General features: G+C 47.8%; 1 protein-coding gene and 1 pseudogene across 1 annotated transcript; one reads left to right on the top strand and one right to left on the bottom strand.

The window, feature by feature from the left end:
• The first annotated feature begins 715 nt into the window (after positions 1–715).
• LOC118634867 lies at positions 716–2526 on the top strand (annotated as a pseudogene).
• Positions 2527–15823: 13297 nt separating this feature from the next.
• Positions 15824–18779, bottom strand: LOC118634866 (phosphofurin acidic cluster sorting protein 2-like). Its single transcript, XM_036269694.1, is given in 3 exon segments — positions 15824–17311; positions 17313–17401; positions 17642–18779. Coding segments are annotated over 3 exon segments (2715 nt in total).
• Positions 18780–21527: the final 2748 nt, after the last annotated feature.

Below are 21527 nucleotides of genomic sequence, written 5' to 3'. Positions count from 1 at the left end.
ACTGTGGATCTCCCCAGAATAAACGAGACTTGATCAGAGCCCTGTCTTGTCTCCATTTCTCCTGTCTCTTGTCCCTCCTCATCCTCACTCCCCCTCTAGAGTCCTCGTTGCTCGACCTGCGGGACGGGTCAATAGATCTTTCTTTCTTACAGCTGCATAGTATTACATTGTGTACATGTACCACAGCTTTTTTATTCACTTATCTATTGATGGACACTTGGGCTGTTAATAGATCTTAGTCATTGTAAATAGTGCTGCTATAAACATAGGAGTACATATATTCATTCTTATTGGTATTTCAGGTTCTTAGGATATATTCCTAGGGTTAAATGGCAGGTCACTTTTTAATGTTTTTGAGGAAACACCATCTCATTTTCTATAATGGTGGCTCCAGTCTGCATTCCCACCAGCCGTGTACTAGAGTCCCCTTTTCTCCACACCCTTGCCAGCACTTTTGTTTGATGATTTGTTGATGGCAATCAGTCTGACAGGTGTGAAGTGATCTCTCATATTTGTTTTAATTTGCATCTCTCTGATGATTATGATGTTAAGCATTTTTTCATGTCTCTTGGCCATTTGTGTGTCCTGTTTGGAGAGGTGGCTATTAAGATCCTCTGCCCATTTTTAATTGGATTTTGTCTTCCTTTTGTTGAGTTGCATGAGTACTGTATATATTTTGGAAATTAACCCTCTATCTGATGTATTGTTGGCAACTATGCTCTCCTACATAGTGGGTGCCCTTTCCATTTTGATTCTTGTTTCTTTTGCTGTGCAGAAGCTTTTAAGTTTGATGTAGTCCCATGTATTAATTATTCTCCTTTGTTTCTCTTGACTTAGGCACTGTATCAGTGAATATTCTGCCGCGTGTAATGTTTGAAATTTTGTTGCCTACATTTTCTTCTAGAATTTTTATGGATTCACCAGTCACATTTAAGTCTTTTATCCATTTTGAGTTTATTCTTGTGTATGGTGTAAGTTGGTGGTCTTGCTTCATTTTTGTTTTGCATGTAGCTGTCCAATTTGTAAAAAATCCTTAAGAAACAGCTGGACCCAAGAGGAAATCAAAACTACACATAAATAATATCTGGAGGAGGTGTAAAGGGAAGTAATGAAATCAATGTGTATAATATAAAGATTATCACTAAATCAACGTTCAAAAGAAAATCCAAATCCTTGAAAAAATATATTAAAAACCCAAAAAAAGAAAATTGATTTCATGATCAAATCAAGAAATTAGAAAATATAAGAAATGGGGAGAGGTTGGTAAAAGGGTGAAAACTTTTAGCTACAAAAAGTTAAAGGAGCGAGCAACAGGCCCCGCGGCCGCAGGAGCTGGAGGAGCAGCCACTGTCCAGTCAGGTGTTTATTGTGCAGGAGCTTGAGATCGTGACCGGCTCCTCTCCTCCAAAATCAGCAAGTTCCTGTACCTGCACACAAGTGCGTGGTTGCCACGCCACACCCACTCCTACATGCTCACCATCAACTTCTTCAAGGACTGTTTACCAGCCGGGCAGCAGGCGTCAACCCCATGGTCCCGGCATCGACCCCATGGTCCCGGCACAGACCTCCACTGAGCCTCACCCTGAGACTCGAGTCCAGCAGAGCAGCCCCAGGAAGGGCAGCGGGAGGGCACAGAGACAGCTGGCATCCAGGAAGCCTCAGGCGGTGGGCAAGCCTCTCCCTCTGAGCAGCAGCCCATCTACTTCAGGGAGTTTTGATTCACAACCGAGGAGCCCATCTGGATGGATCCCCAGGCAAGCATGTCACCATGGACCAGGTGGGCACTTTCACTGGCCTCTTCATTGGCCAGGCCCAGCTCAACTGCTCTGAGCTGGAGCTAAAGCGGCTGTGTTGCCACGTGGACTCCTGGCCCTGGACAGCTGCTGGGCTCTGCTCTCCATGAGTGGCTGCAGGACATCTGCAAGAGCCCGCTGCCTGTCCTGCTGGGGGAGGGGGCCCCATGCACTCAGTTGTCCAGCTCTTCCAAGTGTTCGGGACCTGCTGTGGCTCCCATTCCATGGTACAGGAAGGATGGGCACCTCATGCAGGGGCTGCAGAGGGGGACGGCTGCCTCCTTTGGCTCATCTACAGCTTCTGCTGCCCTGGAACTCAGCAATCGGCTGGTGCAGGCTATCCAGGCCACAGCCGAGATGGAGTATGACATCCTGTCCCCGGCAGCACCCATAACGCGCTCCCTGCAGGACAGGCACTATGTGGGAAGGCTGCACAAGGGCCAGCAAGCAGCTGACCTCCGAGAGGGCGTGGCCAAGGCTTATGACACCCTGCTAGAGGGCACCCTGGACACAGCTCGGACCCTTTGTGATATGGCATCTCTAGGTCAGGAGCAGAAGGGGTGACTAGTGCTGTGGGGGCGTGATCCGCCAGCTGTCCCCAACAGTGGTGAAGCCTCTCACCCTGGCCACACAGGCCACATCCAGCCTTCTTGCAGGGATGCGCAACCAGGTCCTCCCCGACACACACAAGGACCACACTGTCAGGTGGTGTTCAGAGGAGGCCCGGGACTGAGCACCAGGTGCCCAGGACCCCGGGGCTCTGCCGGCCCACCACGCCCAGCCAACCACTGTGGCACTCGGCTCCCACATCTCCCAAGAGCTGTGGCCCGTGGCCTGGTGGGCCGGGCCCTCTGACAGGAGCAGGAAGGACCCTGCCCCTGTCCCACCTGCTGCCAATCGCTGTGAGAGTGGGGCCTGCCTGCCTGGGGCCTCGGCCCTCTCTGCACTTTACTCTGGGGAGAAAGGACACCGCCCTGCCAACACCTGGGGCCACACTGCTGCCTTGTCCCAGGGTGGAGGCTTTTTGGACCTTGGACCCTGACCCCACTCAGCCAAGTGTCTTTCTGTGTCTCCAGGGGAGGTGGGAGGATGGACACTGTGTGGTTCAGTGTATTATTTTTAGCTCCTGCACATGTGAGTCCGTGTCTGCATGAAGTGAAATGAACTGTGCTCACTGCACCCCCCAAAAAAGAAGTTTAAGGATTGAATGTATATACAACCTGGTGACTACTGTTGACAACACGGTATTATATCACTAAATTTGCCAGAAAAACTTGTTCTCAAAAAAAAAAGGTAAGTATGAGAGGTGATGGATGTGTTAATTAACTCTATTGCAGTAATCTTTTCACAGTGTAAATGTGTGTAGTCATAATTTGTACACTTCAACCTTATTACACTTTGTCAGTTGTACTTCAAAAAATTGAGAAAAAATTAAAATAAAATAACATGTTATAAGCTTTACAAAAATCACAAGTCCAGCAATAGACTTAAGGTAATATAAGAATTTAGTGCATGAGGTAAGTGGCATCATTAATGAATGAAAAATAGATTATTCAATAAATGCTATGAATAGGGGCAATAACATAGCTATCTGAGAAAAACAAGTTGTATACATATCTTATATATATTGCAAAAGTAAATTGTAAATAAACCAAATATTTAAATGCAAAAATTAAAATTATTGAAAAAGAATGGAAACTTTTAATAGTGTAAGGATGACTCAAAACATATTTATTTATTCATTCTAGATATTTTATTGACCTTTTTAGAGAGAGTGGGAGGAGAGAGAGAGATACAAATGTTGATGTGTGAGAGGAACATCCATCAGCTGCCTCCTGCATGCCCGCTGCCAAGGATCAAGCCCACAGGGGGCATGTGGCCTGACTGGGAATCGAACCAGCAACCTTTCAGTGCATGGGGCAACACCCAAACAACTGAGCCACACTGGCCAGGGCATGATGATGCAAAAGATAGAGAAAACTTACAAGGACCCAAAATGGACTAATCTATACATTTTTAAAAATTTTAGCAAATTAGCTGAGCTGGAACTACATTTCCCCAATTCCAGTCTCTGCATGGCCACAAGGGGAATTTGCATGGTGGTAGTAAGGTAGGTTGAAAAGAAAAAAGGAAAAATGGGCAATATTTTTAAAAATCACAAATATGTTTTTCCTTTTACAGTACCTAGAAATTCCAGTGTTTATCCACCAGATATATGGACACATGTACAAAGTGACATCTGTGTGAGGCTATTTGTTGCAGCTCTGTTTGTAATAGCAAATGACTGAAAATAACCTTACTGTTTATTATTAGAAGATTGACTATTCTTTATGGAATATCCTTACAAAGGAATATTGTGCAGCTGTAGAACACAGCTCTCTCTGTGCTAATTTGAAAGATATCAAAGCCATATTATTGAATGTTAAATACACCTTGTAGAATAAATATAGGATGTTTTGTTTTCCATGGGAAAGGAGAAAAAAAATCCTAAATATGCACTATAATATAATATAATATACTTAATTACTATAATGTAATATAATAATAAAAACTTTATTTGTAAATATAAACCCAAAAGAATACTCAACAAACTTTAGGTATTGGTTTTCCCGGGGAAAGAGGATTGCATGAGTGGGAGACAGAGTGATAACATGAAAGAATAAGAGGCCTGAAACACCAATCAGAAAGAATATATGTACCCCCATGTTCATAGCAGCACTATTTACAATAGCTAAGATCTGGAAACAGCCCAAATGTCCATCAGTAGAAGAATGGATGAACAGGCCGTGGTACATATACATAATGGAGTACTATGCAGCTGTAAGAAAGAAAGATCTCTTATCCTTTGAGATAACATGGAAGTGAAACAAGCCAAGCAGAAAAAGACAAATACCACATGATCTCACTTATTTGTGTAATATAATGAATATAACAGTCTGAGGAATGGGGTAGTCTCAGAAACGTGGAAGTGGGGTACAGACTGACAATCTCCAGAAGAGAGTGTGTGGGGAGATAAACCACAGAACTTATATGTAGGTATGCATGAACAATGGACATGAACAACAAAGCTGGGGAGAGTGGGAAAGGTGGTCAGTAGGGGAAAAAGGAGAAATATCTGTAACAAAAATAAAATAATTAAATTAAAAAAATTGTGGCACTTTTATTAGCACATGCAGCTACATGCAAGTCCCTTAGGCAAACATGGATTAGCTGAGCCCAGTTGCCAAGAATACAAGGGGACGTTGAATATACTTTTGGGTTCTAGGTGAGCGGCTGGAGCAAAGTGCTGTTGCACACCGAGACCCCACAGGACCCAACGAGAAGGCTCCTGCTGGGTGTACATCATGTATTGCCTCAATAATGCTGCACTAGAAACACCCCAAACTTAGTGGTTTAAGTCAACAATTATTGTGCTCACAAGTCTATGGATCTGCTACCTGGTGCTGCTGGGTTTCGTTGGGCAGTTTATTCGGTGTTGGCTGGGTTCACTCTGGGGGTTGGCTGGCTGTTGGCTCCTCTAGAATGGTCTCAGCTGGGATTCCTGGCTCTGTTCTGTGTGTTTTATCTTCCACACGATTCCCTGGGCACACTCTCATGGCAGTGGCAGGGGTCTGATACCCAGGCTCGGAACTGACCCACTGTGACATGGATGAGAATTCTGGAAGATTAGTAATCATTTTACCAATGAGAGAAGTGGGGTCAGACAAGCTTACTTGTTTAAATTCACACATGTTAGAGTTTGTCCTGAATGGAGAACTTGTTCCTTTTCTGCCAACCCTGCTGTCTCCCAAGGTCCCTGCCATTATCTCATCTGTATCTATCTATCTATCTATCTATCTATCTATCTATCTATCTATCATCTATCTATCTATCATCTATCTATCTATCATCTACCTACCTACCTATCCATCTATCCATCCATCTATCATCCATTCATCCATCCATCCATCACCTATCATCTATCATCCATCCATCTCTTTTCCCTCTATGATTTGAAAAGCTGTATCGTCTTATCTCTAGGTTTGCTCAGAGGTATAAGATTCTGTAAATGTTGATTCCTCTGCCCATTTCAATCTAATGCGTCTCATTGGCTCTCCCGACTGTGTTCATTCCCCTGCTCTTTATGTAGCCCCGCGGGTTCCCCTCTGACCTCCCTCTCGGGGCCAGTTCTGCCCGTCATTCTTCCCGTTACTCAGAATGGAAAACCTCACCGTGATATTTCACTACCGGTCCCTGCATCCAAGTATCACTTAGTCCTCCGTTCTTCTGTCAACAAGCAAAAGTCACACGAACATCACGAGTGACCTTCCTCTACCCTTACTCAAGAAGGAGGGGAATCTAGAGGTCTGGAGCAATGGGCAGGCCCCTGGGGGACTCACCTTTCTGTGAGCACTCTGGGTGGAGTTCCTGGGTGGGGCTGCTTACAGACAGGGGAGCGAGTGTCTGTGACCCAAGGTGGCCTGTCTCCGAAGGCTTATGAAGGGAGAGAGTCAGTCGGTCCTGACGTTTTCTCCACCTGGGATCTAACAAGCACCTAGAGGCCCTAAAAATCGCCCCTCCCCCAGGGATTGCACAGGAAGCCCAAGGCAGACAGACAACCTCATTCCTTAAGGGTTTCTTTCACCTGTCTGGTGTTTTGTACTCTGTTCAATAAACATTAGATCACGACATCACTCCAGGCTCCTAACGTCTCCCAGAAAGGAGGGAAGATAAAGTCACCGCGTTACAGATGATGAAGATAGGATCCAAAGGGCCTATAGGATTTGCCAAGGCCAGAGAGGGGGTTCATGGTGGAGCTCAGGCTGATCCTGAGAGGGGCTGATTCTGGTAGTTTTTCTCATAATTGTTTCACATTGGGTTTTTTAAGGTATATGTTTATTTTTTCTATTTGTCTTCAGATAGAGAGGGAGGGGGAGAGAGAGAAACATCGATGTGAGAAGGACACATTGACTGGTTGCCTCCTGCATGAGCCCAACCAGGACCAGAGACAAAATGCAACCGAGGTACGTGCCCTTGACTGGAATAGAACCCACGACTCATTGGTCCGCGTGCTGACACTCTAACCGCTGAGCCAAACTGGCCAGGGTGAGGTATATCTTTTCAAAGTTGCACTAAATGAGTTACAGTGTTAATTGTCACATCCTCTTGATTACCTTGTCCAAGACTTTGCCTGAGGCAAGGTCACCAAGATGTTTCTTCTAATTTTACAGACATATTATAGTTTCAGGGAGGGGTTGGGGTGTGGAAAGGCACAGAGAAAACCAGGTTCTAACACTCGAGACCAAGGCTAAGTAGCAATTTCAGGGCCAGAAGTCAGTTTCTGAATAAGAAAGTTCAGGGCTATGTAGAAATGTGAGCAGAGAGACCACAGAGGGCATAAAGACTCTAAAGTTCAATACTGTTATTAATACAAGTTATCTTTACTTTTCACAGCTGGAAAAGAAACTTAGACTTTTCACTGGGACAAATCACAGAGCTTCCAGTGATTAACAAATAAAGGCCATGAAACAGCTTGCTGGTTTCAGTGCGTCAGCAGAAGCTGACATTGTTTTTCTCTCACTTGGAGAGTTCAGACCATGAGATGATGATGATGATTATCATCATCATCATCATCATTATTATTTTATTCTCACTCAAGGACATTTTTAAATTTCTTTTTAGACATATTAAGAGGGAGAGACAGAGAGAGAGAGAGAAACATTGATGCGAAAGACACACATCAACTGGTTGCCTCCCGCATGACCCTGACCAGGGCCAGGGATGAACCGCAACCATGGTACGTGCACTTGGCCAGAATTAAACCCGGGTCTCATTGGTCCTCGGGCAAACCACTGAGCCAAACCAGCCAGGGCCAGACCATGCGATCATTAAACAAGCCAGGCCTAAGGTGATAAGATTCCAGCATTATCCTGTTAGTTGTGGCTGCTTCTCCTTCACAATATGAATTTGAATAGAAATAACTATGAAATAAATAAAAGTCTTCTTTGCTGCCAAGAAGATGTGAGAGTTGAAAAGGCATCCTTTCAAAAAGGGAGGGGGAGATTCCTTTCCTCCTCTTAATATCATTTATTGTAAAACTCCAATTTTTTGTGAATGCTTTACAGCTTTTTTATCCTCACCTAAAGACATGTTTTTATTGATTTTAGAGAGAGATATCGATGGTTGCCTCTTCCATACACCCTGATGGGGTATCGAATCAGCAACCTAGGTGCGTGTGAGCCCTGAAGGGGAATCACACTCATGACCTTCTGGTGTCCAGGATGGCGCTCCAACCAGCTGAGCACCCGGCCAGGGCTCCAGCTCATTTTTATTGGCTCACAGTTTCATGCTGAATGGCACAGTCCAAGACGCTAAGAGGGTCAGGGAAAAAATTGATGACGTCTAGTTTTAACTGTTAGGTGATCAAGTGATGATGTACAAATGAACAGACGTCAGAGGAAGAGCAAGGCTGGTGAGAAGATGAGCTTAGTCATGAATGATATGTTTGTAACACATGTGGAGATGTGCTTTAGACTGCTGCATTTGTACATATAAAGTTTGAACATGAGGAGTCATCAGGGCAAAGAAAATCACTCAAATGAATGAGAGAATCCAGAATGTCTTATTAAATTAGCTAAATTTTACAAACTGTTGAAATCAATTTAATTAAGTAAATTTTTATGACAATGAACACATGTTTTGCCCTTCAGTTCAGAGGAGATATTTCTAAACTGATGAATAAAATAGAACCAGAGGCAAGGAAACCTGGAACAGACTGATGAATCTCATGGAGAAGGGGAGGTGGGGTGGGAATAGATTAATCAAAGAACTGCTATTGATATTTTCCTGTGATTGGTCTTCTCGCCCACCTGACCGCTCCGTCATTCACTGGAATCTGAGGGCAGCTCTCACCTCCCGGATGTAGGATTTCATCTTTGGAACAGCAACCAAATATTCATTTGGAGCCATGTTTGAGAAATTAACTGCGAATCAGTTGCAGTGAAAACCTTTGGAGGAGATCAAAGAAATGATGTTTATTGGGAACCACTAGTCCTCACGTGGTTTCTCCAACGTTGTGGAGTCAACTGCCTGTGTGTCAACAAACAAACAATTGTCACAAAGTCAGAATTCTCATTCTTCCTTTGCAGTGGCCACTGTTCTCCAGTATCAATGGTTCTTTCCTGTTGCTGCTCTAGAATCTGTGTTTGAGATATTTAATTATTTGATGAACTTTTAATACTTTGCATCTGAAATTCTGATTGGGTAGCTGGACCCCCGATTTGTCTTTCTGAATCACAACCAATAAAAAGAACTGAGTTTTGACTATTGACCTTGACTCCCGTTGTGTCTTCAAATGGTAACCAATTCTCCATCTCCATGGACAGTCGGGTGGGTGATGGCTTTGGTGTCCAGGTACCAGCTTGGTGATGATGTAGTTTAGGCTGAGACAAGGAAGGGTCCCTGTCATGTTATATCCTCACCCTTTACTTTCACCCCTAATGTTGAGGCTATGACCAGCCCCTAATAACTTGCTCCCAAAGGGGCTGCGTGAGTCCTGTTTTGAGTCACATTGTCCCTTTTATGTGAAGCCTTTCCCTCCTCTGTCTCCCTGTCTTATCACAGAGGCACGCAGACATCTTCCCCGTGTCTTCATCCTCACAGTTACAGAGACTTCTCCAAATACGCCCCCTGAAAATCAAGTACTGGTGGCAGGTAAACTCTCTCCCCACCCCGGTCAGAGTCGGGGAGACTATCTATGGATTCTCTGCAGGGCAAGGGGGCATCCATTTGAGAAATGAGTGCCAAGCAGTGTGCTCACCTCTGGAAAGAAAGCAGAATCACTCTCTCATAGGGTTTGCATTTCACATTGGGGAGAGGGCCAATGTACCAATACATGCGCAGGATCGATCCAATGTCAGGAGGTGCTGGCTACTCTGCCCTGGAAAGTCACAGGAGGTCCCAACCACGTGACAATGAGTCTGCAGACCGGAGGCAGCAGCCTCGCAGCCCCCTCCAAGCAGCCCAGTGGAAACAGTCAGGGAGATCATTTAATGACAGAATAATACCAAGAGTCCAGCTATGTCACCACTGTGGATACTACGTGCTATTCTCCATTTCTACTTGTCACAGAGAGGTGGCCACGAGAGCAGGCCACAGCCCTGGCTGACAGCGTTCATCTGCTACCTGACCGTGGAGATGAGGTCTCCCAGCCCGAGGGGACTCTCTGCAGGTGGAGCTGTGCTGCTGGCCCCCTGTGGACGGCAGTGGCTGAGCCACATCTGAGGAGCAGCCTCCTGAGTCAGGGCGTCTCTTCTCCAGTCCCTAGTGGAGGGTCCTGTCCTGGGGCTTCTGTGCAGGAGACTGACAGACACGTCTCCTCCCTGTGGCTGGGCCTCCCAAGGACAGAAGTGCCCGGCCAGCCCCGCCCAGCTCCCTGCCTCGCCCTCCCCTGGGCCACTGGCAGCTCCTGCTGTGGCACATGCCCCAGGGCCAGGCCACCAGGCCGTGGTTTCAGCTGATCTTTCCCATCAGCTGCCTGTGGCCCCGTTGAGATGTTGGGGCAGAGGGAGGACAGCTGATCCCAGGGAAGGAGCCATACTGCCCTGGCCACCAAGGCAGGTGACTGCATCACAGGGAGTCTCCCGTGTCCTGCCCTCCGCTGGCCAGTGCGATGAGGGTGCCCAGGGACAAGTCCTGTCCTCATGTGGGCCTCCATTTCCACCTCTGGTACCAAAGCAGAGACTTGCTCCTTTACCTCTCCCCAGAATATCTCCCAGCAAGTGTACTGAGGTGATGCCATGGAGAGAGGCGGTGTGAAGATGTCACCACTGGCCCACGTGAGGACTGTGGGAAAGACTGTGGAGAACAGTCTCAGCTCCCTGTCATTGTGATGAGTGGTAGCCTGGAAATTTCCAGAAAAAAGCCGGGCTGAAGTTGGGCACCCTGTTTCACTCTTTTTCACTGCACAATGGAGGAGAAACCCCAGCATCCGGCCCGGGACCCATCACACAGTGGAAGGTTCCCACCATCGTGCCAGGCACAGCTCCATGTTCCTGGGCATCCATGTGACGGAGGACGAAGGCCAGAGGCCATGGGATAAAACCATTGTCCCAGGATGGAGAGCTGCAGGGACCCTGGGTACTGCTGGTGAGAAGGTACTAAGGACACATACAACCTGGGCTCCAGGTGTCCTATGGCCGTGTATAGACTCCAAGGAAAACTACACACAGATCCATAGGGGAGACTCATCAGACCAATGTTGACCTTCAATTTCTCATTTGTATCATAAAAGTTGTTTGTTTGTTTGTATTTGTCCCACGAGCCTGAAGGCTCCTTGCTCAGCTTTAGTATGAGAGTGTCCTCTCTCCGACCCCAGGGCTGAGAAGGAGGCCAAGAACCAGTCACCTCCTTGGGGAGAAAACTCAGTGGGGAGAAAACAAGAGCAAATGGAGAAGATGACAAGTGGGAGAGATGACTCAATTGGTCCCTGTTACCCTGATCCAAGACACAGCCTCAGGGCTAGAACACAGAACAGAGGGCGGGGGTTTCACCCTCTACTCTAGAAAAACAAATACACAGGTGCTTCCTACTCCCAGCATGTGTCTGGTACCCTCTGGGCGGCCAGCCCGTCTTGGGACAGAGACCACCCTGTAGTTGGTGAGCCTGACCAGCCCACCAGTGTTCTAGGGAGACAGCCGGGAGGAGGTGGGATGCAGCAGAAGCTGGTGGTCCCCTAGGTGTCACCTCTTCCCAATCTCAAGTGCAGCCCTGGAGTTGAGGGAAGAAGCACCTTCCCCTCAGGGAGTGTGAGGATGTCACTGTGAAGGTGCCAGCACCTTCCTCTGTCGGAACTCAGTTTGGATGACTGAGGGGTAGTAAGCATACGCAGACATCAAAAACATGATCCAAAGGAATGGGTTGCCTACATTAGTAAAATTCAGAGACAGAATGTAGAATGCTGATCGCCAGGCTCTGGCAGGAGCAGGTAAATGAGTTATTGTTCAATGGATATAGTTTCAGTTTATAAGATGAGCTTTAGAGACGATGGTGGCGATGGTTGCACAACCACATGGATGCACTTAATACCAAGAACCTTACAGGTTAAAATGGTTAAGATGGTCCATTTTAATTGTGTTTACCATTCTTAAAGAAATGGGGAGAAAACGAGCAAATGCAGAAGGGCTAACCCCAGGCAGAGTGGCCGGCGTGTCTCGGGACCTGCGGTGGTGCAGAAACGAGGGAATGCAAACGTTCTGATACTTACCTCTCAGCAGACTTAGATTTCCATCTTAGGTGTTGGAGGTCATGACCAGAGTCAGCCAAGGACCTTTAGAACGGTTGACTTGACTTTACAGAGTATGTCCCTTGTTACAAGTGCATTTACATTCTGGCCATGAGGATGGCCCAGCACCCAAATGATTGGTTCCCCATCTTTATAAGCTCATGTCAGGAAAAGCTGAGGACCTGCCATAGTGAGATGTGGGCTTTACATCTCTTCCCAGGTGCCCGTTGACTGGCCCAAGACCTAACCCAGATCTTGCTCAGACTCCAGACTGATGAGCTATCACCATCAGGGCTGAGACTTCATCTGGATGCCCGGCCACCACAGTTGCCTGTAGTGAGCTGGTTTGAAGTGTGAGTAGCTTCAGGGACACTAAGGCACACAGGGCCAGAACCTGACTTTTTTCAAACTATAGAGTGTGGCACCTGCTTTTCTAAGTGTGACTTTTAGAAGTTGGATTTGGAGGTTGAATCAGTGCAGTGTAAAGAAAGCAACTTTTCTTGAAGGGAGAGGGTCAGGCCAGATTTGCGTGTGTCTATTTTTCTTAATATCTGAGGCTGAGGATGTTTTTCCATTTATTTTCATATAGAGTGTGAGGGAAAGAGAGGAACATCCATGTGACAGAGACACACTGATTGGCTGCCTCCTGCATGACCCGGACCAGGGCTGGGGACTGAGCCACAACAGAGGTACATGCCCTTGACCAGAATCAAACCCAAGACTCTGGTCCATGGGTATTAACTGCTGAGCCAATCTGGCCAGGACATGTTTTTTTAAACAACTCTAAGCCATGCCAATATTCTATCAAAAGGTGTGTGAAAGCAAGTGTTCCCAGATTGGGTTGGAGAAAAGAGAGCAATAAAATAAAGTCTGGCTTGCAACCTTGGTTTCCTCAGCAGTGAATCTCGGCTGGGTGCTGTCTGTCCGCAGGGTCGGTGCTGAGGGTGATTTGATGCAAACCCATCCTTGGACTTCGTAGTTTGCATGAAAAACCAAAAATGTGCAAGGAGCTCTCCAGCGCTGGAAACTCATATTTGATGTGATGTGTCACTGTGATGGCTCCAAGCTCAGTGACATAAGAGGGGGGTGGTGACACACCAGCTTTCTGAACCTGAGGCCCAGCCCCACCCCCCATTATTGCCCTCAGTTGCCTTTACTATGACTTCCCCTTTCTTGCTCCAACACACCCAGCCCTTTGCTGCTCAGGCCTGAGACTGGTTGTCCACACTGAATGGTGCGTGCGATGTACCATGGTCTCACATGGTATGTGTGTTTGTCTCCTCATCACAAGTGGGACTGTCCCCCAGCCCTTTAAAGGGGGTTTTCTGAGCTGTGTCTATGTGGCTGTCCCTCTGAGTCTGTATAACAGAGACAGTTAGTGTCTGTCTGACCTGAGAAAGCTGCCAGCCCCTCACCATGTCTCTGAAGTTTGAGCAGTTTCCTGATGCAAATCCTGGAGCTGCCTCTGGTCCTGACTGTTTGTTTTTTTGTTTTGTGAAACCTGAGTCTGGGTGTTTTGAATCCCAACAGTCTTTAGCATCATGTGAAGTTGTTTTCTGGGGTATGTAGTATATTGACTATTTCCTCAAGATAAACCCAGTTCCCAGCCATAGTATATTTTCCTAACACCTCCGACTGAGAAAATGATGGGAAGGAAGGAAGAACTGGCTGCTCAATTTATTGTCCCTCCCAGCTTTGCCCTAAATCCCCACTTGCTGAGAAAGGGTTTATGCACTTACATTGGACTAATCAAACAGCATCTGGCTGTTCATTTTGTTGTTTCTGTGGTTGTTAATCCACACCCAAAGATTGTTTTTTCCATTGATTTTTAGAGAGAGAGAAGGGGAGTGTGGAAGAGAGGGGGAAACATTGATGTGATTGCCACCCTGGGGCTGAGATTGACCCACCATCTTGCACGACCCAACCAGGGCCGGGTATGGAATTGCAACTGAGGTGCATGCCCTTAACCCGAATCAAACCTTTGACTCTTTGGTCCATGAGCTGACACTCCAATGCTCAGCCAAACCTGTCAGGGCTATTTAAATTCTTTAATTGAATTTCTTCATCTCTATAATGAGCATAATAATTGTATCTACTTCATAGGTTTGTTGAGAGAATTAAATGAACATGTATAGACCACAGTAGAGCTCCGTAGACGTGAGCTCCCTCCTGTGCTCTACTCCCTCCTCTCCTGAAAGACTAACACTGTCAGCATTTCAGATGTGCACATCAGTCTTCCTCCCAGGGGAAGGAGAAACCTAATCTCACAGGTCCTCTGACATTCAATTGCAGTAGCATTACCTTGAGTACTTTCAAATGCAAATTCCCACATCCCAGATCCCAACCCACTGAATCCTAATGTTTGCAAAGGATGCTGGGAACCTGCATTTTATCACGTGCCCCAGACAATTCAGATGCAGGTAATTCACCGGCCACAGAACCATCGCCTTATGTGTTCTTCACAAAACATGCCCATCAGCTGTGTTTCTCTTTCCTATGAACATGAACCCCGGCATGAATTTCCTCTCCTCTTTACCAGGAAGAGTGGTCCCCTCTGTCTTTTTTTATATTTATACAAACCCAAGGACATTTTTCGATATTTTGTTTAGATAGAGTGTGAGGGAGAGAGAGAGAGAGAGAGAAACATCGACATAAAAGGGACACATTCAGTGGTTGCTACCCACACGACCCAACCAGGGTCGGGGACAAACTACAACGGAGGTACGTGCCCTGAGTGGGAACCGACCCCGGGTCGCTTTGTACCATAGGCCGATGCTCTAACCACTGAGACAAACCCGCCTGGGCTCCTCTGTGCATTTTTCCCCCTACTAGATTGTGACCTCATTAGGGGTTAGGTATTATCTCCATTCCCAGTGCAAAGGAAATGGCCCAAACATAGAAGATGCTTAGTTGCTTGTTGAATAAATAAATGACCAAAAATTTAACCACTCCGCACCTCGCCAAAAGCTCTATATGCTATAAATTTAGTTTCACAAAAACCCCCGGAGGTAAACCCATAGAGACAGACTGAGATCAGGGACTGTCGGGCTGAGCAGCGGGGAGGAGGAATGACTGATACCAGGTCCTGGTGTGTGTGGATGATGATGCTCTGGAACTAGAGAGTGGTTGTGATGTGACTATAGTCGCTAAATGTTGTGAATGCGCTTAGTGCTGCTGGAACGTACACTTGGAAGGATCATACAGTTTCCTTTGATTTTATTTAAATTAAGTTAATTTTATAGCATTTCATTACATTTTACTTAAAATATATTTTATTTTAACTTATAATAATATAAGAAAATTTTTTTTTCCCTGTGAGGCTGGAGTTTCCTGGGAACCACAAGGTGGTTCTGGGGCCTCTTGGCCAGTTGGCAGCTGGGCCCTGGGCTGGGTTGAGTGGCCTCCGTGTTCTGCTCAGAACGCGCCCAGCGGGAGGCTGGCTCTTGGCCTCTGGCCGCTCAGCTCTGAGACTGGGCACACACCAAGGCTGGCCCTCGGGGGAGGTGACTCCTGGCATCCAGGAAGGACAGGGGTCAAAGGCAAGAACTCCTCTCACTGGGGTATCAGGATCCTGAGGACAAAACACACCTTCCAGGAGTCTCCTGCTCAACACTGCCTGCCTGACCTCCCACCCGTGGAAGTGTTCTCGTTAATAACAGAGCAGTTGGGGGCTCCCAGTGGGGGTCACCACATTAGTTTCCAGGTTGTGAGCACATTTGCACTTATGATGGTTTCTCTTTGTGTTTCTAGAGTCTGTCTCTACAGTAAACTAAATTGTTAAGAGAAGAGCAGCTGGGCCCTCCTGGGCTCGGCCACTGCAGGGCGAGAAGGTGGACTTGGGGTTTCAGAAGAGGCAGACGGGGAAGTGCTGGACGTGGGAGGACCACGGGGCGTCCAGCTGGAGGGACTGCACGTCCTTCCACTCCACGCCGTCGATACGGACGCGCTGCACGTTCTGCTGGTGCTGGGCCGTGTAGACCAGGCGGCTGATGCCCTCGATGCAGTGGCTTTGGGCCTCCACATCCTCCTCCTCAGTGTCCTGGTCCTTGGTGATGACAGTCATGGACAAGCTGGGCGTGGCTCTGGCCTCACCCCTGCTGGGCAGCCTGCTGACCTGGAGAGACTGGAAGGTGCCCTTGAGCATGTTGGTGGCGGTACGCTGGTCTCTGTCCTCCGCATCTCTCTCCTTGTCTGTGGGCCGAGCTGCCGTCCAGTAATCCACCTGCAGCTCCATCGGCTCGGTGCAGACGCCCTGGCTGGGGGAGGAATTCCCACTCACGGACGGGGAGGCGGACGGGCTGTGAGAGGCCTCCTTGGCGGCTGGAGATGTGGACGGCAGGGTGGACGAAAGCACACTGGAGCACGAGGGGGCCGCATCACCTGAGTCTCCTGAGGTGGCCAAGGACGGTTCCACTGTTTCCACCTTCACCAGCCCCAGGAAGGGAGTGAACCTCTGTGAGGACTGCTCATCGGGGCTCTTTGGCTTGCAGGTGAGCTTGGCTTGAGCGATGGGCAGCTGGTGGACACAGCTGGCCCCCACGAGGTAGCGGGTGACTGTGAATGCGATGTCCTGCTTGGTCAACTCAGTGCTCTGGGCCTCCAGCTTGGTGAACAGGTCCCGCCAGGCCCGGTCCGGGAAGAAGTTGTTGTCGTGGTAATCCACGGAGCACAGGTATCGGGGCACGGGGTGGGACCCCAGTGGGAGGACCTGGAAGCACATGTAGGCCTGCAGCTTGGGCATCTTGGGGGACAGCTGCTCCACGCAGAGCCGCAGCACGGCGCTCAGGTAGTGCTGTGCCCCCACCACCGCGATCTTCATGGGTATTCGAGGCCGGGCATGGTGTTGGCTGTATCTCTCCATCTGCGACACGGTGGCACTGAAGGCCGCCTGGAGGTCAGCCTCGGAGCAGGTGCCCACCACAGGCAGATTTTGCTGCTGCAGGATGTCCCACAGGAACTGCCCCTGCCAGTCGGAGGTGTTGATGACGATGACATGGTCAGGCAGCTGGTCGTAGGGGTAGAGAATGGCCTTAAGCTGCTCAAGAACACTTTCCCTGGGGACCTGCAGCTGGCTCTGTGGGTCTGGGCAGGTCTTGTTGTGCTGGCTCTGGGACAGCTCCTCCTGCGGCCCCGCCTGCTGCTCCCCCATGAGGGACATGCTCTGGCCTTTGTGGTTGGGCTGCTTCCACTCGGGCTTCGTGGAGGTACTGATGAGAGACTCTGGTTTTCTGAGAAGCCTGCTGGCCAGCATGCTGCGTCTTTGTGAACTCATCCTCCATGGAGGTCTCGGCCTCCGGGCTGTCCTCCGGCTGTGCAGGCTGCTCCTCAGGGGAGGGCGTGCTGTGGGAAACTGAGTCGGCAAAACTGTCATCCAGCTGCTGGCCTCCCGGGGCCCACACCTCTGGAGCGTTGGTGGGACTAAGAGGCTCCATGTGGTTCTGGGCACTTTGGATGCTGTCGGTCTCCGTCTCCAAGGAGGACTGTGACAGGTATTCTATATATGGCTCGAGTTTGGTCTCAGGGGTGCTGGAGATGCTGTCACCATTCCACAAGTCAGGGCCACTAGGGGTGGGCCTGCTGTGTGCAACTGGCTGTGAGATGCTGTCGCTCGGCTGCTGGCCCCCCGAGGACCACATCTTTGCTGGCACACTGGCTGGACTCGGAGGCTCCTTCAGGCTCCAGGCACTTTGGAAGCTCCCGGACTCTGTGTGCAGGCTGGTTTGTGACAGGCTTTCTATGTATTTCTGGACCTGGGACTTGGGGGTGCTCAAGGTGCCATCATCATCCTCCGTTTCGGGGCCACTATCGCTGGAATACTCCAGGGTGATGTTGATCAGGTTCAGGTCTTCCTCCATCCTGGGGCCATGCTCCCCAGTGTCCTGCTCAGAATCCAGGACCCCCTGTGACACTGTGAGCTTGGGCAGCAGCCTCACATCTTTTGGCCAGAAGCTTTGATGTTTCATCATAGATGTAGTCTCTACTGATGACTGCCACTGCTTGTTGGGTTTCCCCGAGTCCATGTCATCCTTTTCCAGGTCTTGCCCATATGAAGTGTTTTTCCTGTCCTCCTGCCCAGAGTGGAAGCTCTCCTTCTCCTCCTCGTACTTATCTGTGGCCTTGGCGATGGGGCCAGCCTGCATGGCACAGTCCTCATGCTCGATGGGCTGGCTGGTCAGGGAGAAGATCCAGATCTCGGCCACCTTGGGGTTGGCATCCTTCAGGCTGCTGCAGAGGCTCAACACCTGGCCTCCCTCGAGGGGTTGCTGCATCACCTCGGCCATGTTGATGGTACCTGTGGCCAGTGTTTTGTACGCATCCATTTTGCAGTTCAAGAGGGTCCGCACCTTTGAGCGCTTTCTGCGCTGCAATATGATCTCCAGCTTGTTGCCTTCTCCCTTTAGGATGTGGGGATATCGCAGGGAGAAGGTCAACGTCAGGTCATTCTCCCTGTGTCCACTTGGGGGCAGCATGATCTTGTGGGACCTGAGGAGGTGCTTGGATCCCTGCATCCTGATGGCTATAACTGCCGATTGCAGCTCATGCCCAAGGTCCCCGCAGACCACCAGCTTCTTCACAGTGAGGCTGCACAACCTGGGCACGCAGGTGGGGCAGGAGACGTCCACCTCCCAGTCAGGGAACTGATCCACAGACACCGTCCTGTTGAGTGCTGCTGGTGCACCGGCCTGGCTTCCGGTTCTGGACGAAGATGCAGACGCCTGCACCATGTTGGTTTTCCTTCTGTTCAGGGTGAATGATCTCTCTCCCTGGGGTGGGACAGAGAGGGACATGCTGTCAGAGGCAGCTCATGAAGTGCCAAGTGGGATGGTCACTGCAGCTAAGACTGAACCCACAAGCCATTAATGATTATGGCAAGAGGTGGGACACAGGTGACGACAGGAAAGAAAAGGTTCTTAGTGAAATAGACCCAGAGACATCGAAGTAGGGTATAGACTGAGAGAACGCAGAAGAGGGAGTTGGGGGAGGGAAAAGATAAACCACAGAACTTACATGTGTATATGGCTAAACAATGGACATAGACACCCATGCTGGGGATGAAGTGTGGGGGGGACTCGGGAGCAGGGAGTCAAGGGGAGAGAAGGAGAAACATCTATAACAAAAATTGATCAATTTGAAAATGAAGAAACAAAACAAAAGGTTTATGGCAGGAAATGTAGAATTGAAGTGAGGACAGAGGAAACACTTCAGTATCTCAGGTGACTATTTTGGCAGAGGATGGACAGCACCCCCTGTATTAAACTGTCACCCTGGGATGTCTGACTAAACACCCCATTCTAAGATGAGAACACAGAGGTTTCCCTGGGGTGGAGGGTCAGGATATTAGGACTATGGGATGTTCAGAGCAGCACCACTGAAATGGTAACTGAAGGGATCACGTCTTGGTCCCGCTGCAGTGAAGATGTGGATCGTCATGGTAACCAGTCCCCCTCCTGCTGTGTTTTGCAGCCCGTGGGCCCCCAGCTCCTTACCTGTAGGGGTCAGGATGATGAGATTCTCCAGGGCAGCCAATGGCAAAGCAATAGACCTGGTACCATGGCACCCCCAGTTCCTTACCTGTAGGGGCCAGGATGACGTGGTCCTTGGGGCAGCCAATGGCAAAGCAACAGACTTGGTACCAGGAGTCCCATGTACTTTGGGGAAAAACATCACTACTAATCATGATGGTGTGTTAGACTGGGACAAGTTGTGCAGGGATTACCAGGCAAACATGGACACCTGGGGATGGGCAGTAAAAAGGGAATGTCTGTAGACAAACAAGGTCACTACATAATTCGAAAGGAATTGATCCAACAAGAAGCTAGAACTCGGGTAAACATATATGCACTCAGTATAGGAGCACTGAAATGTATTTTTAAAAACTCTTGGAGGACATTAAGAGAAATTGACAGCAATATAGTCACAGTAGGGGACTTTAACACCCCACTGACTTCACCTAATAGATCTTCCAGACAAAAAATTAACAAGAAAACAGTGACCCTACGAAGCACACTAGACCAGATAAACCTAATGGACATTTCACCCCATAGCTGGAGCGTACACATCCTTTTCACGTGTACATGGGACAGTCTCAAAAAGGGACCACATGTTAGGACACAAACTAAATCTGTACGAAATACAAGAGGGTTGAAATCATATCAAATGTCTTCTCTGATCACAATAGCATGAAATTGGAAATCAACTAAATAAAAACACTCAAAAGCCTTCAAACACATGGAGGCTAAAGTACATGTTATTAAATAATGAATAGGTTACCAATGAGATCAAGGAAGAAATGAAATATTCCTAGAAAAAAATGAAAATGAACATACAGCAACCGCAAATTTCTGGGATGCATCAAAAGCAGTCCTGAGAGGGAAAACCATAGCACCACAGGCCAAACTGCAGAAACAAGAAAAGTAGCTAATAAACTATTAACCCTACAAATTAAGTAATTAGAAAGAGAACAGAAGAAAAGCCCAGAGTAAGTAGAAGAGAAGAAACAATAAAGATCCAAGTGCAAATAAATGACAGAGACTAACAACAACAAAAATTATATATAGATAAAAAATCAATAAAAATAACTGCTGGTTCTTGGAAGAGATAAGTAAAATGGTGATCTTGTAGTGAGACTCATCAAAAATCAAAGAGAGAGGACCCATAAATAAAATCAGAAATAAAAACAGGTGAAGTAACAACAAAAATATAAACAATTCTAAGAAACTATTAAAAACAACTTGGACAACCTGAGAGAAATGGAAAATTTCCTAGAAATTGTAGTCTTCCAAAACTGAATCAGGAAGAATCACAAAGTCAGAATAGACCAAGATGATGATGATGACGACGACGACAATGACAACAACAACAATGACAAAATTGGAGCAGTAATCAGAAATCTCCCAGAAAACTAAAATCATGGACTGTACAGCTTCACAGTGGAGTTTGATCAAATATTCAAGAAGAACTAACTCTTCTTCTCCTCAAACTAGTCCAAAAAATTCAAGAGGAAGGAAGAGTTCCAAGCTCTTTTTATGAGAACATCATTATCCTAATTCCAAAACCAGATAAAGCCACTGTAAAGAAAAAAACCTACAGGCCAATATCCCTGATAAACATAGATGCCAAAATCCTCAACAAAACATTAGGAAATTGGATCCACATGTATATTAAAAAGGATTATTCACCATGACCAAGTGGGATTCATCCCAGGGATGCAAGGTTGGTACAAAATTTGCAAATCAATAAATGTGTTCATCACATAAAGAAAATGAAAGATAAAAATCATTTGATCACCCTTGCTGGTTTGGCTCAGCAGTTAGAGCATCAACCCACGGACCAGAGAGTCCTGAGTTTGGTTCCTGCTAGGGGCATGTACCTTGATTCCAGTTTGTCCCAACCCCGGTTCGTGTGTGTGACGACCACTTGATATGTCTCTCTCACATCGATGTTTCTCTCTCTCTCTTCCTCCCTCTCTCCTT

The sequence above is a fragment of the Molossus molossus genome, unplaced genomic scaffold (genome assembly GCF_014108415.1).
Source record: "Molossus molossus isolate mMolMol1 unplaced genomic scaffold, mMolMol1.p scaffold_m16_p_19, whole genome shotgun sequence".
In the NCBI taxonomy this organism is placed as follows: domain Eukaryota; kingdom Metazoa; phylum Chordata; class Mammalia; order Chiroptera; family Molossidae; genus Molossus; species Molossus molossus.
This window is presented reverse-complemented; position numbering and strand designations above follow the sequence as displayed.